This window comes from Fundulus heteroclitus, chromosome 4 (genome assembly GCF_011125445.2).
Source record: "Fundulus heteroclitus isolate FHET01 chromosome 4, MU-UCD_Fhet_4.1, whole genome shotgun sequence".
In the NCBI taxonomy this organism is placed as follows: domain Eukaryota; kingdom Metazoa; phylum Chordata; class Actinopteri; order Cyprinodontiformes; family Fundulidae; genus Fundulus; species Fundulus heteroclitus.
Window position 1 is genome coordinate 4,446,936 of NC_046364.1, and position 20,755 is coordinate 4,467,690.

General features: G+C 37.3%; 2 protein-coding genes across 3 annotated transcripts in view; both read left to right on the forward strand.

Moving 5' to 3' along the window:
- LOC105938865 (high choriolytic enzyme 2) overlaps positions 1-8,406 on the forward strand; it is a 43,011-nt gene extending 34,605 nt beyond the window's left edge. For both annotated transcript variants that reach the window (XM_036135914.1, XM_036135912.1), the window contains exons 6-9: positions 480-658; positions 7,639-7,720; positions 7,802-7,926; positions 8,104-8,406. In XM_036135914.1, the coding sequence (XP_035991807.1) occupies positions 480-658; positions 7,639-7,720; positions 7,802-7,926; positions 8,104-8,105 (388 nt within the window). In that variant the 3' untranslated portion in view covers positions 8,106-8,406. The remainder of the gene's footprint in view (positions 1-479; positions 659-7,638; positions 7,721-7,801; positions 7,927-8,103) is intronic.
- A 3,497-nt stretch (positions 8,407-11,903) lies between these two features.
- On the forward strand, positions 11,904-20,481 carry LOC105922486 (low choriolytic enzyme). Its single transcript, XM_036135697.1, has 10 exons — positions 11,904-11,918; positions 15,239-15,265; positions 15,374-15,439; positions 15,700-15,730; positions 17,810-17,950; positions 18,060-18,180; positions 18,583-18,761; positions 19,629-19,710; positions 19,793-19,921; positions 20,022-20,481. Coding segments are annotated over exons 1-10 (792 nt in total). The 3' UTR covers positions 20,023-20,481.
- The last annotated feature ends 274 nt before the right edge of the window (positions 20,482-20,755 follow it).

Below are 20,755 nucleotides of genomic sequence, written 5' to 3' on the forward strand. Positions count from 1 at the left end.
ATATATCCTCCTTTTTGTCAAGCATTTAAGAAGAAAATGCAAATAAAAAAAGAAAATAAATCAGTAATGATTAAAAAAAAACAGCATACAACAAAAAATATCAGCTGTCACATATTTAAAACCTTACTTCATTTACAAAAGACAAATATTGATTCCAGACATGAATATGTTATTCCTTTCGACAAAGCAGTTTGGCTATCAATGAATCGAAACATGCAATCTCCATCATTTCTTTTATCCATTCCCCTTAATCAGGTGATTCTTGATTTTTTCAGGATGGCACAATCACTTTTTTAACCAAAACATTAAAATGTTAATAATCTGACAGTAAATGGCCATCCTTTCCCCATAAAATGTCTCAAAGAGCCTAAAAAAATAAATAAAAACAGGTTTAAATAAAGTAAACCATATTTACAACAAACACCAGGACCTGAAAAAGTATTTATTTTTCCACTTGTCACTCTGCGTGTACCTTTCAGGTGTTGGTCCTACCTAGGACGTCAGAAAGGAGGACAGAAAATCTCCCTGAATAGAAAGGGCTGTTTCCGTTTTGGCACAATACAACATGAGATACTTCACGCCCTGGGCTTCAACCATGAACAGGTCCGCTCTGACAGAGACAAATACGTTCGCATTATCTTCAAAAACATTGAGGAAGGTAAGTTTGAAGTGAAAAAAAAGCTGTTTCCAAGTTCGATCCTTTACTTATACAGACAAATATTTTTAGTTTTAAAAAATTTTGTGTCTTAGAAATACTATAATGCTACTTTAAAGAGCGTAATTAATTCCATGTTTGTGCAGCAAAAATTGTTATTCCTATATTCATACTTTCAGGTCTTCAAAAAATTAAAATATTTGGTCCACAAACCAGGTCAAACACATTTTTTTGTACATTTTTGTAAAAACAATTTTAATTTTTTTAATTTATTTTCAATTTCTTTGAGCAAAAATACAAGTAAGATTTACATTGAGATGTTAAGACATTTTAGTAGCGCTCAAAAAGAGTAGGTAGAAGTTCAAGAACTTATGAGAACCTACCCCCAATTACAATATTCATGACATTTAACATATGCAGTCTTTTGATAAAAGGAGGCATTACAAATCAAAGCACACTTACATGAATACAGTGTCTTATTTTAAGGCAATTGTACAGAAGGAAGATATCTAGTAGTACTTATTGAAAATGTTACAAATTATCACATTAAATGTTTGGGTTACATGCATATTTTTTAAAGATGACATATTTATACCTGCTTTTAAATTGTCTTAGCGTGGTACTCCTTTTTATTTCTATATCTAACCTATTCCACAACACAACTCCTGTTTGGCTGAGCCCCAGACTTTTAAGTCTCAACACAAATTTTCCTCTCAAATTATAATTCTCTTCTCTACTTTTGAACGTTTTTTGTATATTGCCAGAAAGTAGATCACGGCTTGCTTTGTACACTACAGCAAGAGTTTTAAATTTGATTAAGTCTTCGATTTTCATTATGTGAGATTTTAAGAAAAGTGCATTAGTATGATCTCTGAATCCAACATTATGAACGATTCGTAAGGCTTTTTTCTGAAGTTTGATAAGTGAATTGAGATTACTTTTGTACGTATTACCCCAAGCCTCTATGCAATAACTAATGTATGGAAGAACTAATGAATTGTAGAGGATATGTCGTGCTCTATAATCAATCAGGTGTCTTACTCTATAAAGTATTGATATACTTCTTGCCATTTTTGATTGAACATTTGCTAGTTGGGGTTTCCAGCTTACATCATGACTTAAAATCACGCCCAGAATTGCATGTTCATTAACTCTCTCAATATTAATATTGTTTATTTGAACATTTACTTGAATGTCTTTTGGTCGTTTGCCAAAAATGATCACTTTAGTTTTAGAAATGTTCATTGATAATTTATTATCGTCAAAGCATTGTTTTAACTTGTTTAATTCTGTTGAGATTTCGGTCATTAGGAGCTGTAGATCTTTCTCTGAGCAGACTACGGTAGTGTTGTCTGCAAATAATGTAAATTTTGCTGAGATATGGATATGACAAAGGTCATTTATATATAATAAAAACAGTTTAGGGCCCAAAATAGATCCTTGGGGCACACCACAAGTGATGTACCGTCTTCTAGATGTGATGTACCTAGCTGTACATATTGTTCTCTATTAGACAAGTAGGATTTGACCCAGTTCAGTGGAACTCCTTGAATGCCATTTTTCTCAAGTTATTGTAATAATATTTGATGATCCAATGCTTTTTTCATATCTACAAAAACTCCTACGGCGATTAACTTATTATCTATATTATCAATAATCACCTCAATAACATTCATTAAGGCTAAGGCAGTACATTGTTTCGAAAACCATATTGATTTTCATTAAGTAATTCATGCTTCTCTATAAACCTATCGAGACGAGCTGAGAAAACCTTTTCTAGAATGTTAGAAAACTGGGGTAAAACGGATATGGGCCTATAATATGATATTTCCTGCCTATCCCCACTTTTAAATATAGGCCCAACTTTTGCAATCTTCATTTGAGCTGGGAATGTTCCCGTTTCCAGAGATAGATTACGTATATGAGTTATGGGTACAACTATTTCATGAATGATTCTTTTGATTAGAATCATGTCAGTTTCATCGTGATCTTTTGATTGTTTGCTCTTGCAATGATTTATAATGTTTATTATTTATTTACTGTTTGCTGGAGTCAAGAACTGCGACTCCTTAATTTCCAAAACATTTCCTAAAATATTTCCATTATTTGAATTATTAATTTTATTTGCCATTTCAGGTCTAATATTAACAAAGTACTCATTAAATATATTTACAATGTTTTATAGATTTGTCTCTTTGTAATCATTTTGTGTAATACAGTCTGGTACAAATTTTTTTTCAAGGTTTTTCTTAATGACTCTATAGGGTAGTTCACGTGTGACGTCCCGCGTGACGTCAGCGCTACATCCGGGTCCCGCTGGTAGGCAGAAAACAGTACTGTTCTCGTCTACTACATGACAAAACGGGTGATTTAGAGCGTACTTTTACTTCGTTTATTTATGGAATCTAAGCAATGCCTACGACTTGTTGTGCTCCCGGTTGCACAGAGAGGCATTCCAAATCGTTGGATGTACGTTTCTGTCGTTTTCCAAAGGAGGAAGGACGAAGAAAGAAATGGATATTTTCAATGAAAAGAGCGCAGGCAGACACTCCCAATGGACTGGGGGGGCATCGTACTACGACAGAATTTGCAGTCTACACTTCATCTCCGGTAAATACAACTTAATTCTGCTCTAGTCATTGTTCTACTTAAATAGCAGCGGAGGGTACACAGATCGCTACACGGGCCGGAGAAGCGGTAGCAGCAGCAGCCAAGCAGCAGCGGCGGAGCAGGCAGCGGCTGCTCTGCCAGTTCACGGGCTGCGGCAGCAGCCAGCGGCTGCTGCGTAAACACTACACGGGCCGGCGCCCCGGCCCGGCTACACGGGCCGGCGCCGCCGGCGCCCCGGCCCGGCTACACGGCCCGGCCCGTGTAGCCGGCGGCGCCGGCCCGTGTAGTGTTTACGGCTACACGGGCCGGGCCGGGGCGGCTACACGGGCCGGGCCGGGGCTGCTAGCAGCAGCTAGCAGCAGGGGCTACAGCCGCTGCTGCTGCCATTACGCCCCGGTTCACGGGCGCTAGTACTTCTGTGTTTACGCTGCAATGTCGCCGACACCGCCACCCATTTTAACAAGACAAAAACACCTAAATAATCCGTAGTGAAATTTTTTTTTTTTTAACCTACCGGGCCTCTGCTGAGACGCGGCCTGTGTCCGACGCCGCTTTGTGCTGTTGCACAAACATGTGTGAACAACATCCATCCATCCATCCATTTTCTGACCGATTAATCCCTCATGGCGTCGCGGGCGTTGCTGGAGCCTTTTTCCCGATTTAAAATAATTGTAGCCGTCCAGTGGTTTCAGGGGCTTTCGTGCTCTCTGTCTGTACTGGCCTGTCGTGTTTATAAGGCGGCTGTATATGTCGCGGTACAGAAAACTTGGCCAGCATTTCACAGACTCGCTCCGTCCCTTAAGGCTTTTGCTGTGTGGATCTGGCAATCTGATACCATCAACCATCAACTTACTCTTAAAACGATCTTGTAGTACGTTATCTAAAGAAGAAAAATACGCGGAGAACTCGTCAGTTTCTCTGTTTGCGTCCGCCATTGTGTTCGCCTTTTGCCTACCAGTCCGGCGCGCATGCGCGAAAAACCCGCCTCAAAACAATAACAATGAACTACCCTATTTAACGTACTCCACAAGCCTCTCATATTGTTTTTATTTTTCTCCAGCAGATTTGTGTAGTAAGCTTTTTCACAGCTTCTGATTATATTAGGTTGTCTATTTTTGTACTTTTTATATTTTATTTGTGATTCCACAGTTCCTTTTTTAACAAACATTTTATACAGTGCATTTTTCTTTTTACATGCATTTATTAAACCTTCCGTCATCCAAGGGTCTTCATTCTTTTTTGTTTAAATTGTATATGTTTTGATTGGACAGTGTAAGTCATAGGCAGCTATGAAGATTTGTAAAAACTTTTTGTATGCTTTATCCACATCATGTTCAACCAGAACTGTATCCCAGCTTTGTTTTGACAAACTTTCTTGTAAGGCAGTTATTGAACGTTTGCTTCTGGATCTACATTTAATCATCTTATGTGGTGTAGCATTTGAGCATTGTTCCACTTTGACATTGACTAATGTGAATACAGGTAAGTGATCACTTAAGTCATTTACCAAGACTCCACTCATCTTAATGTGCTCCAACTTATTGTTAAATATGTTGTCAATTAGTGATGCTGTATTAGCTGTTATTCTTGTAGGAAGTGAAATCAGTGGAAATAATGAGTCACTAAGCATAGTATTAAGAAAACATTCTGTTGGTTTATGGCTTTTGTGTTTAAGGAAATCAATATTTAGGTCCCCACATAAAATAATCACCTTGGATTGATCAACAAGCATCTTTTCCATGTAATCTGTAAATACTTGTACATCTGTTCCTGGGGCTCTATTCACATATGTTAAAATAATATTTTCCCTTTTCTCCAGGACTATTTCCACTGCTAAACTCATATGTTCCACTGCATTTGCTTGCATTCTTATGTTAACAAATAGAGTCACACCACCGCCACGTTTGTGTTCTCTGTTTTTATAGAACATCTCATAACCTTCAAATGTTAAATTTAGGTTTGAATTGCGATTTAACCACATCTCTGAAACTGTTGTGACATTAAACGAGAAATTAAGATTGGCTAAACATTACTTTATTTTATCAAAGTTGGCCTGTAGGCTCCGGCTATTAAAATGAATAATTGATTTAATATGTTCAAGCTTATCTAATGAAGGCATTTGTGTGTCTTCAAAGTACTTACAATTTGTTTTAATGTGGTTATGTAAGTGAATGCCAGGATCAACCTCATTTAAGACAGATTGAACATCATGGTTTTCTCAGTTGAATATTGCAAATTCCTGCACTACATTAAACCCATCCTCATCTTTAGAGGAAGATCTGTCACTGAACAAGTTATTCAAATTGATGAGGGGTGATTTTGCATTTACATTAATTAGTTAGCCTATACTTGTCCAGCTCATCTTCTTCTCTGATCCAGATTACCTTTGCTTCTCCAGGAGTTCCGTTAAGTTTGATGAACACTTTACAATTTGAGGTCAAAGTTGCTTGTATCTTATTTAGTTTTTTCAATGCATGCGCCTGCCTTGCAATGTTTACATTTCTTTTTGTTAGGACCCTTTGAGTTTTTTCCCTTGTTTGAGCACCAAATTTTTCTCTTTTCTGTTTGTAAACCTTATTATGACTGCAGGTTTCATCTGTTTGTCTCTACGTGGAAGTTGGTGGCAGGCCTCTATGTCCTGAGAGCTGGGCCGGATTTTAGCAGGGGCTTACCGGGGCTGCAGCCCGGGGCCCCAGCATTTCGGGGGCCCCGAAGGATGTTTTCTATTTTTGTGAATGGATAGTGCCCGCGAGGATCGTGCACCGCAGCGGCGCTTGGTTGCGAGGGCCGATCGACGCAGCTTGCGGCTTTAACATCCTTCATATGCGGCCTATCAGCGTACCTCGAGTCGCTGTTGCACGTTCCATAACAACAATGTTTAAAAACCATGGTTAGGAGACGTCTTAGACTTAGAAAAAGCGGTAGTTTTACCGAGTAAAACCAAGGGTAACGTACAGCGAAAGAGTGGAGGAAAACGCATATTTGCCCTACCTGTACCACGTGATATGACGTCACGTTCTAAAAATAACTCACTTGCGGAATGCCATTTTTTCTGGCAAACGTCCATCTTGAATGCTTGCTTGTTATTGGTCCACTTTTGACGCATCTTACGCATTGGGGAGGAGATGCGTCAAGGGAAACCTCCAGCAAAAAAAACAGAAAAGTGGGCAACTTTTCAAATTTCATATCAGACTAAGGCTTAAATGTCTGATAACCCTTTCACTCATTACTGAACGGGCTTGGTGTTACTGGTTAGGGCAGTGGTGTCCAAACTTTTTGACATGAGGGTTAATATTATGTTAAAAACAACTTTGGGGCTGTAAAATAATTTTGAAAACAAACTTGGTCTTTTTTAAAGTTTCTCTGTTAAATGAAAGTAAAAATTTAAATGAGTGTAGATACAAAACAAAGATTGTGCTTGTCTGAATTATAAGACAGGCTCAAAGTTTCAAACTTTTCGGGGTTGAGTATTGTTTTCTTATTTGGTTTGCGTTTGGGTAAATGTAGGTCGTGTTTGTGGTTCGAGTTCCTACAACGAAGTTGAATGCAAACGTGTCATTAATAAATGGAAATCTGTATTTTGTTCTTCATATTTTTCAAGATGTTCTCTGTAAAAACCTTGGTCTAGAAGATGAAAATTGTTCATTTGCACCCACCTCTGCTTTTATTGAGAACTGGGGGCTGTAAAAAAAATCCTTCAGAGGGCATATATATATATATATATATATATATATATATATATATATAATACTCGAGCCCAGGGGCCCCCATCCTGACTCCAGCCCAGGGGCCCCCATCCTCCTAAATCCGGCCCTGCCTGAGAGTCAAAAATAATTCCTTTACTGTGAAGATATTTTACCACCTGCAGTCCCGTTCATTGTGTTCCAACCCATCTGACGACACAGCTCTAGCATAACTTCTAGGTTTTATGTTCAAACCAGTGACTATAAGGTCGTTCAATCTTGAATATTGCTATAAGTCTGCTACTCGTCTCTCTAATGTTAGTATTGTGTTGTCTTTTTCCTCATTCATTTTTTTAATTGCTTCATTTCTTTTATCAGGTCCACAATGGTTTGCTGCTGCTTTGTCATTTTATCCATATGTTCAGTAAGATACTGCAGTCAGTTTTTTATTACCTCCAGTTCTTCCTCCATGGCCGCATATGTCTTTTTTGGACCCATATTAAAAACAGGTTCAATCAGTCTAGCTCCTCTCCCGAGGAAGCACTGGTGTAGCCTCATTTGAAGAGTGTTGGGGGCCAACTACCCTCAGATCTCAAATTTTGCAACTTTTGGCAACTAAACTATAATATTTGACCAATATTTTCAAACAGCCGACACTGAATATTTTCTCTGTTCTGATTCTGGGTGCAGGAAAGAGGGGCAACTTTGAAAAGAAGAAAACTAACAACTTGGGGACTCCGTATGACTTCAACTCTGTCATGGAATACCCCAAGTGAGTCTTCACCAGCACTCATGCAGTTATTAACTATAATGATCTACTGTTGTTATTTTGACTCCAATTCTCTTTTTAAAGCAAAGCCTTCTCTAAAAATGGGAAACCAACCATCGTTGCCAAATGCAACCCAAAGCTGAAGTTTGGACAACGCATAAAAATGGACGTCAATGACATCGCCCGTGTCAACAAGCTTTATAAATGCTGTTAGTAAAAAAATAAAGATTATATATATATATATATATATATATATATATATATATATATATATATATATATATATATATATATATATATATATAGTATAAATAATATTTATAAATCTGACCTAAATGTAAAGTTACTTATTATTTACTATGTTTTTCTTTCTTTTACTTAATCAGAACTCCTTGGTTTGACGAGGTCGGGCTCCAGGTGGATCAGGATCGTATTGCATGTTTTTTCTTTTGGGGTCTGCTTTTCTACTAAAAACCAATGAGAAATAAACAGCAAGAATCTAAAATCACTTTTTTTCTGCTTTTCTTTGGCATCTAGGGATAATAAACAAATATAGGACAAAAACATTTATGGCTCTTAAAGGGGAAAAAAAACAGCAAAATTAAGGGGTTAAGGAATTCTGCTTTGCAATGAACCTTATTTGTGAAAGAATGTACTCATTTTTCAATAAAGAAGAATATGTAAAAAAAAAAGTTTGTGGAGAAATCTCAGATCATTGCTTTAAAGGGATAGAAAAGGTAAAGTTTTACTATCTCCATACTCTGGAACTGCTGGGGTCTATATGGTATATTGTATAGTTTACTAAAATATGAGCTAATAGATCTTTCACAGTCTAGTTTTTGGCAATAAATGTTGTCATAGCAGACATTTTAAGATTAGTAACAGATATGTTGTTACATAGAATAAAAAGATTGACTGAAATGGAATGAATTTATAAAGCATGTTTGTAGTCATAGTGAACACTCAAAGCACTTTACACTATAGCCACATCCACCCAATCACACTCACTACAGGCCGGCTATGGTTCATATTCAGCCTGATTTGGAGAGGCATTCAGTTTTATTGCTCGAAGGATGCAAGTGAAGACATAATGTTGACATGAATAGTTTATTTCCAGAATAAAAACACCAGTTTCAGCAACTAAAAATGTGTATATGTATTTAATGATAGCAGTGGTGCCACTTTCATTTTTAAGATGGGGATGTTTCATCTATTAGTAGGCACCTGTAAAGGCACACATGTTCATTGTTGTCACACATGTTCACGTATAGCCTTTTAATCATCAAAAGAAGTAAGAAAGTAACTTACAAAAATAATCTTTTTTGATATGGAAATTTTGTAACAAACCACAGAGCTCAGGAATATCAAGGTGCTCTTTTTCTACAATAAGGAGTGGAACGGTGTTTGTGTGTTATTAATGAAACAAATTGTTTCTCTCTGTCACCTGTCATTGTTATGCAGGTCATTCATGAAGAATGGTGGTCATTAATAAAAACCACTGATACATAAACACTGACCACGACAAATGTAAATAATCTTCACTGTTGCAAGGACACAGTTTGGCGTTGCGGTAAAGGAACAAACCCACCCGGTCTAACACGGGAGGATTGCGACGAGTAAAGAAAATGATTCAGGGCACCTGCAGCTGTTCGGCTGTAACAGATCATGTCTAACCAACCTGATAGTACTTTTTTATTATTGTTTGACCTACATACGTCCTTACTAAAAATTTATTTGTGAGCTTGCTTGCTTGCTTTATCTTGCTGCTTACGCTTTATCCATAAACTTACTGTGGCTGTGCAGTGAAACATTTAAATATATACAGACTTTTTGGGAGAGGAGACATCTGTTCAGCGACAACGGTTCCATCCAAATAGGTCAGGTGCAAAACGGCTGATTTCAAACATCTTCTATTCTGTGAACCATGCACCATCAGCTTAGTCCCAAAACAAAACTCAACCAGTGCCAAAACAAATGATAAGCCCAGTACAGCCCGAACAAGCCAAGATAAAGATGGCCAGAAAGATGACACAGAAAGAGGCTATGTCAGAGCTACAGGAGGATTCAGCAGGACAAAGAGAGGACCAAAAACTTCCATCGTCAAAAGTAAGCCAGCTTTTCTATACCAAACTTAGAAAAACCCCTGTTGCTGAACTCATTTCTGGGAAAATAACCCGAAGTCTGAATAAAGTTCTGAAAGTGATTAAGTCAGAATTCAGCAAACATAAAAAAAATATCATTATGATGTGTTCATGGAGAAGCATCTCACACACCAAGGAATGTGACACTCAATTTCACAGAAATTGAGTGTCACATTCCTTGGATACATTCAGCACCTGCAAATTGATCCATTTGGTGTACATATGTACACAGAAACTGGAATCAACATTCTTGTACAACATCTGAGAAATAAAAAATATTGGCCTTGTACTTAGATGCTACTGGTAATGTTGCATCCAAAGTTCCAAGGCAGACCAGGAGACTTCTTTACTACTCTCTCACTCTTCCTGGGTGTGGTCAGGGTGCACCTCCCCTTTCAGCCAATCACATTCTGGGTGATGCAGTTTCTGCAATACCTGTCACAGTACACAAAGTTCATCAGGTAGAAACTGACAACAGCTGGGCACTGATACATAGTGTTCTTCTGACCTTCAACAAGGAGTTACCTGGACAAGGCTTTTGCAATTTGTTCAGTACAAAGGGCTTTGAAAAACATGAAGTTCACTGTGTTGCACATGTGCTCTGCACATGTGTTAAAAGCAGCTGCTCATTCTATTGGAAGAAAAACAGAAGATAAAGGTTTAAAGGCTTTTGCAACCTTTGCATTTGCCAGGTTGCAAAACACAACTTCACTGACTGATGCCCTCAACATTTTTTGATCACTATCCAGTGTTTTATGTAGGAAACATAACACCAAAACTGTCCTTTTTAACCTGAAAGTATGCAGGAAATAATAAAGAAAGGCAAGACACCTGACATGGACGAGACAGAAAGGTTGGAGGACCGCCAACTATTACAGCAGGAAGAGGATGAAGAAAAAAGACAAACCTGCACAATTATTGGTAGATCTCCCTTCATCTTCAAATTCAAGGAGGTTCTGGAGGAGGTACTTATTGAGCTCGAAAAAGAGGATGTCCAAACTCAACAAACTGCATTTCCATATGTGGTGGATAGGCATAGTTTTGATCACGTGGTGTCGGTAGTGACTGTAAGATCACCTGTTTGCTCACCTGATGAGTTTCAGTGAGTGGGTGATGAGGGATGTCTACTTTTTGCCGACCGCTTTAAGCTTTAGATGTTTTTTGTTTGTTTTTTTTGCCTTTCATCGCGGCTCGAATCTGTAGATCTGTTTTTATGCTGCTGCATTTGGAACTGGTGTTTTGAAGATCAATACCAATAAAAGAATCTTAACTGCAGCTTGGATTGACGTTTTGAACATTTCCCCTACTCAGCCGCTCGGCGACTCATTTTGTGTGATTGTGGCCCACACAACACCGCCACACCACACCTACCCAGGTGAAGATGTTGTGACCCCCCGTACGTTTTGCTGTTGGACTGTGGCTGTGGGATTTTGGTGTGCGTGTGTGCTGTGGCTCTGCGTGATTTCAGCAAGCTGGTGCTTTGACGTTTCCTTTATTTTGGATTTTGGCAAATGACATAAAATGAATGGATCATCTGCTGCATCTTTTATTGAAAAACCTGAAAAGGATAAAAGAACTATCGTTCTTACTGAGAAGGCTGTCGCAGATAAAATTGAAACGATCCAAACAGAAAAGAAAAAGGCATGTAAACAAAATAAAAGGTGTAACTGCGTCTCTCAAAGAGCTAATGAAAGATGAAGAAAATTATTCACAAGTAATGTTACAGTTGGATGAGTTAAGACACCTCTCTAAGGATGCCAGCCAGCCTCACTCAAAAGATCAAAAGTAAAGAGGGTCAATGCATGTCATTCATTTTATGAAACATTATTAATACTTTAATAACATTATTAATGCTTTCATTTCATGTCAGAGGAGGGCTTGTGATTTTTTTTAATCATTAAAAAATTTTCACAAACAGAGGCCACTTGTAACCAAAGAGCAACATTTTTGTTCCTCCTGAAACCGTGCAGAACACGACATTTTTAGGTTTGCAAAGTTGGATCTTCTGAAACAATTTACTATAGACTAATTGAACTAAAGTAAAGATGGTCTACACACTGGTGTGGAGATACCTCTTACTATCTTTCAGGCTCAATTGTTGAGGGCTAAAGATCTGGGCCTGTTTTGCACTGACAGTACATGGGCACTTTGCAGGTTTTGAGTCAACCACTGTTTACCAAGAAATTATAGAGTTAAATGTGAGGCCATCTGTCCAACAACTGAAGCTGGACGACTAAACATTCATTTCAAATGTTTCATGTTTCATATCTTTTAACTTTTTCTTCAACTGGGTATTGTTTTAAATGTCTTTATGTGTGAATCTTCAGGAGGAATGTGGCCATTTTAGAGGAAGCTGCATGAGATCCCTTTAGGGAAGTATAGCAAGAAAACTCTTTTGAAATTATTAAAAAGAACCACTAAAGACACCAGTGAACCAAGTGTTTTACAAGTTTTTATTGAAATAACTGGGAAGGTCTATTAAATGTGCTGCTGAACACCACCTATTGCATGGTCAAAGGGACCAGTTTTGGGAAATGTTATAAATTGTTAATCTTTGTCCAGATTAACAATTTATAATTCCTCGGCTCACTTTCTCATTTAATGGGATCTCCCTAAAAAACTAACCAAACTTTTTTCCAGAAATGACAGCAGTACCTACCAAAGTAAATTAGCTTAGCTGTCTAATATCAGGATTTAAATTAAGCATTCTGCTCTAACTATTGTTTGTCCGTATCCTGTATTGGAGCCCTGAATGTTGAAAGTTGCTGGAAGGTGCCTCTCCTGGGCTCTCTGTGGTAATACAAAGGGATTCATATCAGAATATCATATCATATTAAAAAAACATTTTCACAATTAAAATCAATCATGTCATGTTGTTGGACTTTGTTGGGAGTCAAAGTGTCAAGATCCAGGTGTCATTGTGGATGTGTGGATGTTGGTGTGAGTTGTCTTTCGCTCTGAGGCCTTGTACACACATAGCTGGTTCTTCATAAAAACAAATATTTCCTTCATATGGTTTTTAAAAATCATATTGTTCACACAGGATTATTTTCAAAATAGGTTTGCATCCACACAAACCCACACAAATAACCACTGAGCATTGTTCTAAACATACCAAACGCAAAAAACAGAGAATAAGAAAATTTAATTCTGCTTTGGGAAATAAAAAGTCATATTTATTATTTGAAATGCACGAAAGTCTTATTCAAACACAGTTTGTGAAACTCTTGTCTTAATGAAAATATTTTTGTTTGATTTCTATGACAAATAAACAGATCACTTAATGCTCCTGAACTTAGATAGACAAGACCAAAATAAAGACATTTTTTCCAGAATTCACATATTCAATGAAAACCAAACACAGTATCAGCCCAGACCCGCTGTGAAGAACAGCGGTGGAGGGCTGACAATGTGGGCCTGCTTTGGAGGGACAGGACTTTGACACGTCATTAAATGGACCCCAAACCTCTCTTTATACCAAAATATTCCAAAGAAAAAAAATTAGGCCATCTCTCTGAGTCCTGAAACTTGGAACAAACTGGGTCATAATTGGAAATGCCGCCCCAAACACAGCAGAAAATCTAGTACAGAACAGCAGAACAAGAATAGCATCAAGGTGTTACAACAGACTGAGGTCGATAACTCAACCTAATTTATATGCTTCCACAGAAGCAGCGTTCTAAAGAAATCTTGTAACATTGTTTTTTAAGCTCTGCTTCTGCATTTTTAAGCAATGGCCTTGGCCCTTAAATCCTTTCTGTTATGCACAGAAACCAGGCATCTATGATGCCTTCAGTTTATGTTTTTTCTCTTTTACAAACATTTAAAGGGAGATGTGGATCTTGTTATTGAGGTTCACACAATCTCAGAAATAGCAAACCATGTTTCTCCAAAAAATAAGCACTTTACCTCCCCATGTGTGAGCTTGTCTAAAGGAGCATAGTGCAAGTTCCAAGATTTATGCAGACGTCTGCCCCCTCTGGTGATAAGTTTAAATTACACCAGTGTGGTGCATAGGAGAAGATGAAAAGCATCTGCCTCTGCGACTGCACATGTCTGTTGTTTAAAGGTGTAATGTCTTCTGAGGCAAGAAAGCTTTAAATATCGAAGTTAGCCCGTGTTCTCTTGCTAATGAATTGATTATGGCAGAGACTCAACAAAGTAGCCACGTGAATCAGAGCATGAACGCCCATAGGGTTCGACCCAAATAACTCTCTCATTAATTTAAATATCCAATCTATAGAGGCAACTACGGTAAATAGAGGATAACACATTTTACATGTTGGGCAATTGTACGGGCATTTATGAGAAAATATTTTTACTTCAAAACTTAAATGAGGCATATTGCTCATTTCCCTCAACCCTAAAAAAGAGCACAATCCAAACAGTCAAATTAAACATAAAAAAATGTCTTAGTGAAATTTTCTCTGCAAGTTATTGATCACTTTAATGGATTTATTTTATTTTATTTAATTTATTTATCCTCTACTTATACAGATTGAGATCTGTTTTTCAAGAGAGACCTATTTAAAATACTGCTTGTATGTTATATCACTTTGGCCTGACCCAGAAGCATTGAAGTGTCTGGGATTGAGTGTTTTCTCTTTTACCATTTTACAGTTTTCTTTATATATATATATATATATATATATATATTTATATGTTTGTCATTCTAAGAGGAAGTTGCATTAAAGCAACACAGAACCAAACATTTGAGATTGAACGAATTGACTGAAAAGATCATGCAACACTTTCAACTTGTCTTGGTTCCATTAACTACCTCTTAAAGGTAGTTAATGGAACAGAAACCTTAAAATTTTCAATAAAACAAAATGAAAATATTTCAGCAGAAGATCAGCTTCTGTTTTATTCCAGGTTTTGGGAGATGAAAACCTTTTTCCAGCTCAAATTTGCTTTATTAAAGGCAACCTCTGGAAAATTTGCTGGCTTTACAAGTAATGACTTCTTAAGTTGGGTTTTAAACACAGTTAAGTTAAAGACAACTATCTGATTGTGTTATTGTTAGTTTGATCCATAAAAAAACTGTAGTGTTTTTTTCTTTTTTTCCCATTGGTTGTTGTGAAATTCAGACTTTGTGGAATTGTAAGACAAACCTCATTTTAATATTAATTTAACCCCTAAAAATCTTCTTGATTCAGTTGATATGAACATTCAACCTTGATGGACCTGGTTACTGATAATAATTTATTACTTTACTTTAGATGTTAGTTCCTCTTTCTGAATTTTTTATTGACTCTGTTTTTTGTTGCCTTTTTCCCCCCAAACCTATGAAAAACCAAACAGTCAAGCTAAGCCACACCTTGTGTGAGCTGCATAAAAACAGAGATGAACATCAACTCCATCCTGCGTCAGCCTCCAGGGTCATCAGGTCTCTTCTTTTAATCAGGCAAGTTCTTAAAGTTTCTTTGCTCTTTTGCATATTTTCTGATGCATGTCTACCATATCGCAAACATGCTTTTTATAAAAGAAGCACGTTATGTATGTTGAATTTTAGATCACCTTCATCATGGTTCCAGCTTTTCTCTTCTTCCTCTTCCTCTCAGTGACAAATGTCTTACTGGTAAGTTTGGAAGGTTTAGATCAATTTTATGCCAAGTAAAAAGTATAATAATTCTTAAAATTGATTGATATACTGAGTTAAAATTAACAAGCTTCTAAAGATGGAAATAAACCACTAAATGGAAAATTGGTTTTAGATTTAGCTCGAGGAAAAGCTGGCATGCCTGTTTTAATTATAAAAAACAAAAACCTCCATTTTTCCTTTCATAATTATCAGAAAAGCTTTTTGAGAAGGAAAACTATGTTTTGAATTTTTTGCAGACCACACCAGTTGACGATGAAGATGAATCTGGTGAGTGAAGAATATCTGTATTAAACATTTCATGTTTGAATTAGTCAAACTCTTAAAGTAATTCTTTTTGGCAGTTTTTCCAGTAGCACAGTGTCTTCATGCTTCAAGACATAAGATGGTTTAGGTTTACTAAAAGGTTTCTACAGTTTTATTCAAACTTAATAACTAAGTATCTTCACAATTTAAAAAAAAAAATAATTTTGATGAAGCCACTGAGAGACGTGACAAAACTGTTTAAGATCCAGGTTTACTTAAAGCCCTTTTACACATCCTCAGTTTGGTCGGGCTTTACTTGGGTTTTCCCACTTAAGAGCGTTTCAGCAACACTTTTTCTCAGCCCCAGCCCAGCTTTTTCCAGTCCTGCTCAGGAGTAAGGTTGATCAGAGCGGAATAGGGCCGAGTTGACTGCTGTTCACTGATTGACCAAGGGACGAGGAGAAACTAGAAGGTTTTCTCAGAGGAAGTCCTGGGAGAAGTTCAACTGAAGAGCGACGACATTAATATTATGGACCGCCATGAACAGAGTGGCTCAAACCGAAATATGATTTTACCATTTACAAACCATGAACCACCCCTGAAGGAAAAATAAGGAAAAGATTAAAGACACTTAAGCTTTCTATAGGCAGACAGTGAAACTACTGTGTGTGTGCGAGAGAAGACTGACTCTCTGCTTTGCTGCCGCAGCAGAAGTGGAGAGAGTGGAGGAAGGCAGAGCTGAATCAGAAAAGCACCAATATCCAACCTATAAAAATAATTTCACTGTGGTTAAAACTTTGTAGTTTTGCGCTTTGAAGTCCTTCTGGTCGTTCTCTCCATGGCTAAGGCAAAAGCTTTTGCCTTTCACTTAATTTCACTTATATTTTAACTCCATAAGTCGTATTTCTGAAGCTTGTACCCTCAAACTTGGTGAAATAAAGTTTGGTTCTGATTCTCTGATTCTGATGTTTGGTGCAACTGTGGCTCAATAGGAAGTGTAGTGGTTTCGTAATCAGGAGTTGTGGGTTCTATTTCCTCTTCTTTCCCTGCCACATGTTGATGTGACCCTGGATAAGGTTCTCAAGTCCAAGTTGCCTACAGTTCTGAATACAGGTGTATGATTATGTGTGCAATTGTGAGTGGGACTGGGTTAGTGTGTGTCAGTTTGACTAGAAAGGAAAAAAATAATACATTATCTATGATATGTATGGATTTGAATGATAGATGCGGGAATCCTGTGAAGAGAGGGGAAAGCTTTTCAGCGATCACTAATTGGTAATACATCAGATCTGGTCGTGTGAACTGCCAATCACAAACAAGTTGTGAGGATAACAGGGAACATCTGGCAGAGGTCACCATTTGGAACAACATGGCACATTTGCTAGAGAAAGTTGTCTCGCATTTGAATTTTAGGGTCCATGGTTTTGTAAGATAGTGTGATGCTTTTGGTATCTTCAGGTCTTGATCTTCAGTCTACGGTGGAATAGTGTGAAGCAAGTATGGAGCACCCATGATGATAGTCAGCTCCTCCAAGTCTGAGGCCATGGTTCTAACTAATGGTAGGATGCAGCAGATGAATAAAGAGCTGAGCTGAGTCCTCATATTTACTGACTGACAACTATACAGTAGCAATGAGATTTGGACCATGGCTGAGACTAGATAAAACTAGCGTATTCCTAAGGCAGGCAGTGCTAAAGCTTAGACAAAGTTCAAGGAACTTTACTACCTGGATAGAAATGCTGTTTCTCACTACTGAGAGGACTCAGCTGGTGGTTTGGTAAGATAGTGTGGTGCTTTTGTTATCTTTAGGTCTTGATCTTCAGCCTGCAGGGGAGTGGTGTGTCTACAAGGCAGAAACAGAACTTGCAGACGTACTATCCCAGCTGAAGACAATGGAGAAACATTACAAAACAGTTAAAGTTAAAAGTTAAAAGTTACATCTAACTCATATGAATATGTGCAACTATTGCTGGGTCTTACTTAGAGAATGCTGCATCAAGGTGTAACACCTCAGTTTGCGGACAACAACTTTGAAGTAAATCTCTAGATTATAATCATTGTTTTAATATTCATGTTGTTTTTTTATTTTTTTTTCATTTTCAGCGGAAATGCCGATGCTGCTTGATGACATTGCTGTACCTGATATATGGACCAGGAATGCAGACCCATGCACTGCCAGGGGCTGCAAGTGGCCCAAATCTGGACGCTTTGTCTACGTGCCCTACGAGATCTCCTCTGCCTACTGTGAGCAGAACTGGTTTTAAATAATAACTTACATAAAGCAAACAATATTGCCTTAGCATTTAATTGATTCAACTGAGAGATTAAACTGATAAATCCTACTTATCTGTAGGCAAAAGTGAACGGAACCGCATTGTTAAGGGCCTAAAGAGCTTCCATAAGCGCACTTGCATTCGCTTTGTGCCACGAAGATCATGTCATCGTGATTACATCCATTTCTTTTCAGGCGATGGGTAAACACACACACACACACACACACACACACACACACACACACACACACACACACACACACATCCATCCATCCATATTTTAAATACTTACTGAAGACCTTGCCTTGACTTCCATTGACATCTTTTATCGACACCACAGGTGACGATAAAAAATCTTGGATGAAACAGGCAAAGCATTGCCGTTCCACTTTTTATAGACCACAACTGCATGATTTCAATGTGACAAGGATGGATTTAAAAGCATAATATATCCCATTTAAATAAACTTTGAAGAAAAAAAAGTTTAAATGAAAAAAATACATGTTTACACTAAACACTGGAATAAGAACAATTAAACTTTGGTCGGGTTCCGGCCTGAAAATGTATTTGTTTTTCTGCGGTGGTCCTGTGTGTACCTTTCAGGTGTTGGTCCTACATCGGACGTCAGAATGGAGGACAGAGAATCTCCCTGAAGAGACATGGCTGTTTGAGTCTTTCCACAATACAACACGAGGTACTTCACGCCCTGGGCTTCAACCACGAACAGGTCCGCTCTGACAGAGACAGATATGTTCGGATTCTCTTCAATAACATCGAGCCAGGTAAGCTTAAAATCAAAATAATCTGTTTCATAGTTCAGTCCTTCACTTATACAAATAAAAAAAGACAAGGTCAGTTTCATTTTAGCACATTTTGTATCTTAAAAGTCCTGTAATAGTACTTTAAAGAGTGCCATTATTATATGATGTAACTCCAGTGGATTATTAAAAGTCTGACCATTACTCAAATCCATCTATCTATCTATCTACCTACCTACCTACCTACCTACCTACCTACCTACCTACCTACCTACCTACCTACCTACCTACCTACCTGTCTGTCTGTCTGTCTGTCTGTCTGTCTCTATATCGATACCAATATCAATATAGATAGATAGATAGATATACATATATATACATATATACATATATATATATATATAAATATATATATATATATATATATATATATATATATATATATATATATATATATATATATATATATATATATATATAGATAGATATAGATATATGTGTGTGTGTGTGTGAAAATATTGTGTCTGTGTGTATATGTTATCTGTGTACATTATGATCACAATGCAGATTCTCGATTGATTTAAAGGTCAACCAGGCCCCTTCTCATTAATTAACTCGGAAAACACAAACCCTTTTTATTTATTTTTCTGGTATGCTGCAAAAAATACTCTTTGAGCCACATTTACACATTCATGTCTTTAAAATTACAATATTTTTTCCACAAACGAGGCCAGACATTTGACACCATTTTTGTTAAATTAGAAGAATGATGGGGGCCAACTTCATTCAGATCTCAGATCTTTTAACTTTTAGCAGCTAAACTGGAGCATTTGACCAATATTTGCAAACAGCGGTGACTGAATATTTTCTCTGTTCTGAAACCATGGACAGGAAAGGAGCACAACTTTGATAAGAAGAAAACTAACAACTTGGGGACTCCGTATGACTTCAACTCTGTCATGGAATACTCCAAGTGAGTCTCCACCAGCACTCATGCAGTTATTAACTATAATGCTCCACTGTTATGATATTGATCATATTTCATCTTTTAAAAGCACTGCTTTTTCTAAAAATGGCAAACCAACCATCGTTGCCAAGTGCAACCCAAAGCTGAAGTTTGGATATGCCCAAAAAATGAGCGTCAATGACATCGCCCGCATCAACAGGCTTTATAAGTGCTGTTGGTAAAAACAATAAATATATATATATAATAAGTTTATTTATGTGTAAAACAGAACTAGATGAGAATTTTTTAATTGTTTCTTGTCTTTTCCATTCAATCAGAACTCCACGGTTTGAAGAGGCCGGCTTCCAGACAGACTGCAACTGCCCAGAACTTGAAACTAAAAACCAAATCTCAGAAAAACTAATTGGGAAGCAGCAGAGAATAAGTTCATATTGTTATTTTCTTTAAATTAAGGGGGGATGTTACTGTCTGTATTGCATGTTTTTCATTTGAGGCCTCCCTTTGTACTACTATCCACCGAGAAATAAACTGCAAGCATCCATAGTCACATTTTTTTTTTTGGTTTTTGCTTTGGCATTTAGAGACTATAGTTGAATATGGAAAACAACAGCTGGGCAAAGCTAACAAAAACATTATTTCTGCTTTGCAATGAACATTATTTGCACAATAATGTGCCTAATAAAGAAGCATATTGCAAAGAATTTTTATTTGTGGACAAATAGTTTTCTTGGATCATTGCTTTAAAGGGATAGAAACTTTCTTAACCATCCCTACAGCATACCGGGACTTTTTTGTCCCAGAATGCCAGTATACCCGTATGACGCGTCTTAACACAGCACAACTCCTGTTGCCTCGCAACGGAGAGAGCATGAAGCAGTTGTCTCTGTTTAAAGTTTGCTAATAAATGTTTTTTACATAAAATAAAAAAGTCTAAACTGTTGGGTAAACTTTTATATATATTTGTATTTTTTCCTCTGTTGTTATCTTAGGGACACCTAGACTGAAAGTTAGCGTTTCTAAAGTTTCAAATATGTTGTATAGATAATTTCAT